Source organism: Camellia sinensis, chromosome 11 (genome assembly GCF_055761805.1).
Source record: "Camellia sinensis isolate YWXY chromosome 11, ASM5576180v1, whole genome shotgun sequence".
NCBI classification, from domain to species: Eukaryota; Viridiplantae; Streptophyta; class Magnoliopsida; order Ericales; family Theaceae; genus Camellia; species Camellia sinensis.
This window is the reverse complement of record NC_138971.1, coordinates 22,148,133-22,156,334: the sequence shown is the minus strand read 5'-3', so window position 1 is coordinate 22,156,334 and position 8,202 is coordinate 22,148,133. Positions and strand designations below refer to the sequence as shown.

Below are 8,202 nucleotides of genomic sequence, written 5' to 3'. Positions count from 1 at the left end.
AGGGCAGTTCAAGCCAGACAGAAAACCGGGATGGGCCCCGTCATGCCCAGACAATTCCAGTAGTTCCCAATCCTGCACCGGGGAAGGTTCAAAAAGCCAAGGCAGCGCCAGCTGATCCTTTCGCCAGCGCATCTGGCAAGAATCCTCAAACTGCAAAGTACCTGCCCCGAGGGCGCAGGGTCTTTCACGACCTCCACATGCCTTTGTCTAGGGCATTGTTGATATTGGCGAAGAATGGGCATCTTAAGCCTTTGGAGCCCCGACCGCTCCCGAAGAATCTCCCCGCCACCCATGATGCTACCTTGTACTGCGCGTACCATCAGCAGTCTGGTCACAGCACCGATGGATGTTCCCGCCTTCGTCATGAAGTGCAGGATTTGATCGATAACAAGGTTATCCTACCACCCACCTCAGGCAAGCCCGTTACCACCCAGTTGCTGGATTTCGAGGGCTCAGATACTGCGAGTATGTAAAGTGAACCGCCTGCGGGCAACATTTGGTACGTTTTTGGATGAAGCGTCTGGCACGCATTTTTGAGCATCGGTGAAACCGAGTTTTGTAAATCCTGGCTTGGATATCGAGTCAGTCTTTTGTTTTGAGTCTGTCTCTTTGTCTTGAGTCAGTCTTTTTTGCTTAAAGGTCTGTCTTGTTGTATCGAGTCAGTCCCCGTTGTATATAATACCAGGTGATTCTGGGGTTGTTGTCCCGAACACCATTTTGTTTTGTAATTATTATCTATTTTTTTTTTGTTTTGAGTCTGTTTCTGCCGAGGGGCCAGTTGCACCAACAGAGCCGATTGAAACAGCTGTTGCTATCTCAACCTTCATGCTTGCTTTCAGCATGAGGACCGGAGAATTTGAATGGGCTGACAGTACATCTCACCTGCTCTCCTGTGTGCCCAAACTCATTGCATTAACCTAAATTTTTTCAAAAAAAACAAACTTTTGAACACTGCGGTGATGAAAACGAAGAGGAAGGAATTCCTCGGGTTTTGCAAAATTTTGATCATTTTGAGAGAAAAAGAGGCGTGCTAAGCCTTTTTATGAATGAAATCATGCTTGTCGGCGTGAGTACTGAGAAGGACCCTGGCCTGATCCAGATTGGTTCCACACTATCTTCGGCACGAGCGATTCGTCGCTTTCTTAAAAACTTTCAAAAACAAATATTTTACGCGGCCTTGTGAAGACCTGTGTGGAATCGTTCTTGAGATCGCGCAGCTTAGGATCGCTCTCAGCCTCAAGATTCAACCCGTTCCGACTTTGAACCCATTCAGACTGTTCAAAAAGTTCAACAGACAAACGCCATGAAAGGCCCGTGTGGCCAGTTTTGAGGTAGCCTTCGATCAAGAGGCACCAAAGCCGAATCAGAAGGAGTAGATCTCGTCGGAAGAAGCTCGTAGAGCAACCGGGATGGGTTCTCCGCAAATCAGTGCAACAGCCGTTCTCTTAGACACGGAGAGGCTTCCAGTTCAGGAACCATTTGGCATGGACTTGCTACACTTTTACCCTTTGAGAGGCTCGCTGGGCCGAAAACCCGGAAGGGCGGCCCAGGCAAAAGTTAGAGCAAGAGAAAAATACAACAAAAAAAAAAGAGAAAAATACAAAAAGAAAGATTGAAAAAGAAGAAAAAAAATAGAAAAGAAAAAGAAATGAAAAAGAAATAGAAAATGAAAAGAAGCTCGCAAGGTCGAAAACCCGCATTGGGCGCCTTGGCAAAAATAAGAGCCAAACAAAGTGAAGGTTAAAATACCCGAGTGGACCTTAACCGGAACTACGTAAGGCTTGATTCCCATGTTTGGGATACGTAGGCAACTTCATCATGAAGTCCAGCCCCCAACGCTTTCATAAGCGTCTCAGTCCATGCAATGGTTTCAATTTCGTTCCAAAGTCCAGTGGCCAACACCCTTCAAGGTGACTGTGTCCATATATGTGTTGTGACCGTCTTCGTTATCGCTGTGTCTAAGAGCTCGACCACCGCCAATGAAGACTGTCTGTGAATTTCTGCGGCACCATCCCAAACAAGGGGCAACTTTCCGTTGCCACGAGCCGCTGTGAGCCGCCTTTCAAACTAGGGGCAACTTTCCGTTGCCTCCCACCCTCCTTCAAACCAGGGGCAATTTTCCATTGCCTCCGATCCGAGGTCGCGCATCTCGAAGAGTAAGTTCCATGCTTGTTGAGCATCAGCTGTTTAAAAAATAGTTTTTGAAAATTTTTACTGAGGTTGACTATTTTCTCGAAAACTATTTCATTTTCCAAAACCGGACCATTGTCTTGGACCTAAAAGGAAAATTTTCAGTGCTTGCTGCCTGACTTGCATGCTTTTCAAAACAAAAGTCGAACAAGTACGTTAATCCGACTCTCATTTCGATCAAAACCGTTTTAGTAGAAAGCAAAAACGAAAAAATGGTTAAAATGATGAACTAGGGGCACAGTTGAGCCAGGCGTTCTGTCTCTCCCCCGTCATCGACGTACTTGCCAGAAGAGCACTCTGCCTGCCCGAAGAATAGCCGTGAGCTAACGGTGTCGAGCATAAACCCGCACCTTTCCATTTATCCATCAATCACCCCGGGGAGGGATGAAAAATGAGAGAATGAAGAATAGAGAGGTGTAAGTTGAGAGAAAAGCGAGGAAAAGGGTTTCGAGAGAAAATCCGAGCTTGAGAATTGAGTGATGTGAGAATCACAAATAAGAAGGGGTGGGAAACAATACCCAGATTGAACTGGCTCCTCGTGGTCCGAGGTCCCCCATCTTTGGTTACGCGTCTGTGTGTCGTGTCTCTTTCATTTGACGGTCTCGTCTTTTGTTTTTAGTCTTTCCCGAGCGTGTCTCGTTGTGTTTAGGTCGTGTACCTATATTTGAGTCCTTTCCGCTCTGTTCAGTGGTAGGCTCGATATCCCGGTTTGAAAAACCCTCATTCGATTTCAAAAATCGCTTCTGCTCAGAATGCTGTGCCATTCTCTACATTGGAACGTGTTCCGACTCCAACCGATTCCATCTTTGAGGTCCGTCCTGATTAGATTGGGCTGTCTTGTTTGAGAATTGCAGTGTGCAGAATGAACTGAATGCTGTGTTTTGGGCTGTATGCAGATCAATCCCCAACAGAGTAAGGGCTGTGTGTCTAAGAATCAGGCAGTGGGTTGCTTGGGTTGTTTCGGTTGTTAGCTGTTTAAGTTATCTGATTATTACAGTGCAAGTGTTCAATTTTCAGACAACCAATCAATTCCATTTACATTGAGGTGTAACATGATGAGATGCGATGCAATGCATGAAATGTGTAAATGTAAACACTTTTTCAGATAAAAAGTTCGTTTCGTTTCATTTCATTATCTTTTTCAAATGTACAAGCTTTGGAAACAAAACCTGCCTGTGGCAGTACAAGGTAATCTATCTACCAACCAAAAAGAAAAGTACAAGGAAAGAAAGAAAAGATAACAAAAATCTGCATCTGTGTCGATCACTCCAAGGGCCGTCAGTCCGTCCTGGCCCTCTTCCTGGACGAAGGTCCAGGAGCATCAACAGCGTCGTCATCAGAGCCCGAGCTAGAACCGTCTGCGGTCTCCTCCTCCGACGACCCTGCTTCCGCCTCTGACTCCTCGTCGTCGTCATCGTCCGGGACTGGAGCCCGCGAGCTGCTCCCGACGTGAGTACGCCCACCCCTAGTGCGGGGAAATATCCTGCCCTCCTCATCTCTCCCCCGGGCAGGGACAGAAGGTCTGGCTGGAGCACCTCCTGCCATGGGAATCTGGAAGGGAGGCTGAAAAAGCACACAAAAAGTGAAATGCATCAGTATACTGTAGACAGTTTATCAGTGCAGAATGCAGTGTATGGATACAGTGTATGAATGCCGTGAGCAGTTTGTCAGTACAGAGTTTAGTGCAGAATGCAGTGTATGCAGTGCTCAGATACAGTGAGATCAGTGTATCAGGTGTTGTGCCGTGAATCAGATTATGCGAAGCAGTGTATGAATGGTTTGAGGCCAGTGTCAGAAGGACATACCGGTATGCTGTAGACAGCCAGAAGGTCAAATGTCCGCTGGAGCATCCCCATCATCGAGGCATTCATCGCCAACGACTGACGGGTGTACTCAGGAGAAGCCTGCAAAGGTATCAGATGCATTAGTATTCTGTGGAATATCAGTAAACTGAAGTGAGATAACTGTACGAAGTGCAGTGATACATACCGGCGGAAGGTCGGGGATGTCAGTGAACTCATGCCCAGCTGGTGGAGGGGCGAAGGGGATCTGATAGGTCGCCCCACCCTGCCCCTGGAAAGTCAGTACAGCAGGCAGGGCAGGCCAGCCAGCTCCTCGTCCTCCCCGCGCTCCGCCCCTGCCACGGACTCGGGCCCTCCTCGAAGATCCAGCCCCTGCTCCTGCTCCGGCCCCAGCCGCCGATGCTACAGGCCTGGCCCCCTCTGCTCGACGACCGCTCAAAGGTCGCATCAGGTACGTCCGCACGTACTCCTGATAGTCGCCGGTGCCTCGAAAGCCGGCCTCCTCCCAGCCGATGGAGTAATCATCCAGCTGCTCAGGGGTCAGCCCCTCGGTCTCCCTCATCTCTGCAGGAGGGTGAGCCGGGACTATCTGCTCAGGTAACCCGCGGGTCTGGCGTAGAAAACGCTCCCCCAGGTACCAAGCCCGACAGACCGGGCCCTCTAGCAGAATCCGGAAACGCGAGGTCTCCTCAGCACCAGGGAACCGACCCCGCATCGCCGACGGCAAGGAAGCCCATGGCCGCCATGTGATCTGAAAGTAACAGACAGTTTGTTATCTACTGTTATTGAAACATGCAGTGGGAAAGCGAAGCTAAACGAACTGAAAGTAAAGCATACCTCTGTGGGGGTGATGGTGTCGAAGTATCGGCGGAAGAAGCCGAATGTCTCCCGAGGTCGCCGGGTGCATCCCCCGTCAAAGCGACTCGAGAAAGGAACAGCCGGAGGAGGCTCCGCAACTGGTACAGGTGCAAGCCTAGGGAAGTAGGCATAAACCCACAACTGCAAAACAGATGTCAGTATGACCTTCAGATAAAGCAGGGTATACAGAATAAAGCAGAAATGGCAGAGCCGTGTGTTGTGCAGTGTATTGTGTGCAGTGTACAGTGTGAGCAGTGTACAGTCAGTGTAAAACAGAATGTATGTGTGTGCCGTGTGTACAGTATGCAGTGAGTGTAAAGCAGACCGCAGTGTGTGCAGTATACAGAGTACAGAAAGTACGAGACAGAAATGAAAAGTGGAGAAGAAATGTACCTCCCAAGCTCGCCAGTAACCTCCGAGCAGCTGGCCGCTGCCGCGAGAAGCCGAGCTCATATATCCGTACAAGGTGGCCAGAGCAGCGCCGCCCCAATCGAAGTGCAGAATATCTCGGACGTCCACCAGTGCACTGAGAAGGCAGAGAGGCACGGTGTTCGCCCGGTCGGCGAAGATAGTAGTCCCGAAAAGGAACATGAGGAAGCCCCGAGCATATCTCTCCACGTCCTCCTCGGTCATCTGAGTCTCCTCCCCCAATGCGGGCAGGACCCTGAACTGTGCCTCGAACCAGGAATAGCGGACGAAGCCTGGGCGAGCTAGCGGAGGGGCCTCCCCCAGTAAATGAACCTGAGCGGCGGTCCACTCATCCATCGCTATGTCGAAGGGGATCGGATCACCCCCTACCCCGATGCCTGTGAGCATCGAGAAGTCATAAGGGGTCATCGTCATATCCCCTGCGGCAGAAAAGTGGAAAGAATCGGTGGTGTCCCACCACCTCTCCGCCAGAGCAGCAAGAAGAGGTCTGCAGGTGGACAACCTAGAGAGCCCTCGGCAGAAGGTGCCGAAGCCCGCTCGGTCCACGATGCGCTGGACCGCATCAGGGAGCTCGTCATACCACTCCCGCGCACCAGTATTCCCATACCCGCGAATGGTATGGGAACCCTCCTGCAAACAGAAAACAACAATTGCAGGACAACATTCAAAATGCGATTTTGAAAAGACAGATATGGCATGTATGCAAGTTTGTCAGATTCAGGCAGATACCGGGTGCCGGTGTGCTTATAGAAAAATACGTGTGCTGTGTCAGCGTGTTTGGGCGTTTCAGAACAGATGTGGCATGTGTGCAAATCGAACAGATTCAGACAAATACTGGGTACCAGTGTGTGTGCAGTAGAATACAGTGTGTGCCGTGTGTTTGGGTGATTCAGGACTAGTGCAGTGTGTGTGCATGTGTCAGTCTCAAGCAGATATCAGTTGTATGTATGTTTACAGTCAACTACGGTCTACGGCATATCAGGTTTCAGCAATTAAAGAATACAGCTAACTATGGCAGTTTTGTATCCTACATTGCAGAAAGTAAAGCAGAAGATGAAGAGTTACCTCGGGAGTGCCGAATGAAAGGTGGGAGGTAGGCTCACGCAGCAGTAGCTCAGGGGCCGCGTACCTCTCGAAACTCCGGAACTGACGCAGGCCGTCTGGGGGCAGAACGTGAATCGCCGGCCGGTAGGTCGCCGGGTCGAACGGGCGCTCGCTCAGTGGTAAGAGCTCGACCCCGGGGTCCATCTCGTGGTCCGGGGGAGTCCCGACACGTGGAATGTCGTCCGCCATGTAGAGAGTGGTGTGAAAATGGCCGGAAAAGGAAAACCGAGCCGGAATACGAAGAGTCAACTGAAAAGTCAACTCCCGAGAGGGTCGGAAATGGCCGGGAAGGCCGGAATGTGAAAGGACACGGAAATGAAGAGGAAAGTGAGGGGAACAAACCCCGAGAAGGCGAGAACGCCGAACGAGGCGCCGAAACGAGAATGTGATCGGTGGAAAGTGTCCGAAACGCGAAGAGAAACGCGAATCCGACGACGAAACGGGCGTAGAACGCGAAGAAACGGGCGAAAAATGAGACAGAAGCACTCTAGAGAGAGAGGGCAAGAATTTTCGGCGGTGGAGAAGTGAAGAAATAGGGCTTGAAGCCCTATTTTATAATGCCCGAAGTGAAAAGACAAAACTGCCCCGATTCAGCAACTGTTTGCCGGTCGGCAATGTTTTGTGCCGGCCGGCACTTTTTTGTGCCGATAGAATTATTTTTGTGCCGATGTCCAGCCGGTGGCCTCCCATTACTGCCGGTGGGGTTCCCACAGCCTTGGTTAGGCCATATGAGAAGTTTGTGGTCTTCATAGCTCAAGAAAGTGCAAGAAAGTGCATCTCCGATGTTCAACCGGCCTCCGTTTTGACTTCGGGCCGTGTCTCCAGTGCGTGGCACTCGAATTCGTGCAAGGTGTATCCTTTTTGTATCCTTTTGAATTCAAAAGTTGCCCCATGTGTGTTGCACGAACTCATCACACTACTTCGGTGCATTACATCGCGCTGTCACGCGCCACACATTTGTATTGTTATGCACGTGTTACATGCGTTGCAACACGCACCCCTTTGCATTGTCGTGCACATTTCTCATGCATCATCATTGCATTTCCATTCCATGCATTGTCATGCATTCCGGAATACGTGCGTTGTTTTAAGCCCATTTACACTCCGTGTGGCATGCACGTCACACTTGGCATTGCACTTGTTAGTGCATTGTATTTTGTTCGCGCTATTTTGCGCATCGCACTATTTTGTGCATTGCATTTGTTCGCGCTATCTTGCGCACCTTACTTGCACTTGTTAGTGCATTGTATTTTGTTCGCGCTATCTTGCGCACCTTACTTGCACTTGTTAGTGCATTGTATTTTGTTCGCGCTATCTTACGCACCTCACTTGTACTTGTTAGTACATTGCATTGTTTTGCATACGAACCGGCTTCGCGAAGCGTGTAAGTCCAATTTTCAAAATTTTGCATTCCGCGTGGCATACGTGTCACACATGCATACATTTAACACGCCCGGTCTGGCGAGACCTTAAACACGCATGGTCTGGCGAGACCTTAAACACGCACGGTCTGGCGAGACCTTAAACACGCACGGTCTAGGAGACCTTAAATCCTTTGGAGGTGCGAAACCTTCAGCGCATTGTCACGCGTCTTGTAAATACCCCCGTGGTCTGGCGAGACCTTAAACACGCATGGTCTGGCGAGACCTTAAACACGCACGGTCTGGCGAGACCTTAAACACGCACGGTCTAGGAGACCTTAAATCCTTGGAAGGTGCAAGACCTTTATTGCATTGGTGTGCACACTATTGCTTTGTACATATCTTAAGCCGCGTGTTGTCGCGCATTCCATGCAACATGCATTTCACTTGCATCATTT

At 49.9% G+C, this 8,202-nt stretch overlaps 1 protein-coding gene across 1 annotated transcript; it reads right to left on the bottom strand.

Moving 5' to 3' along the window:
* Nucleotides 1-3,287: 3,287 nt before the first annotated feature.
* LOC145803083 (protein MAINTENANCE OF MERISTEMS-like) lies at nucleotides 3,288-6,889 on the bottom strand. The gene is made up of 6 exons (XM_082896446.1): nucleotides 6,345-6,889; nucleotides 5,244-5,909; nucleotides 4,830-4,991; nucleotides 4,180-4,743; nucleotides 3,996-4,094; nucleotides 3,288-3,753 (listed from the first exon to the last, which is right to left on the bottom strand). Exons 1-6 carry the CDS (start codon nucleotides 6,570-6,572, stop codon nucleotides 3,469-3,471), a joined length of 2,004 nt encoding a protein of 667 aa, XP_082752572.1. The 5' UTR covers nucleotides 6,573-6,889; the 3' UTR covers nucleotides 3,288-3,468.
* Between the last annotated feature and the right edge of the window lie 1,313 nt (nucleotides 6,890-8,202).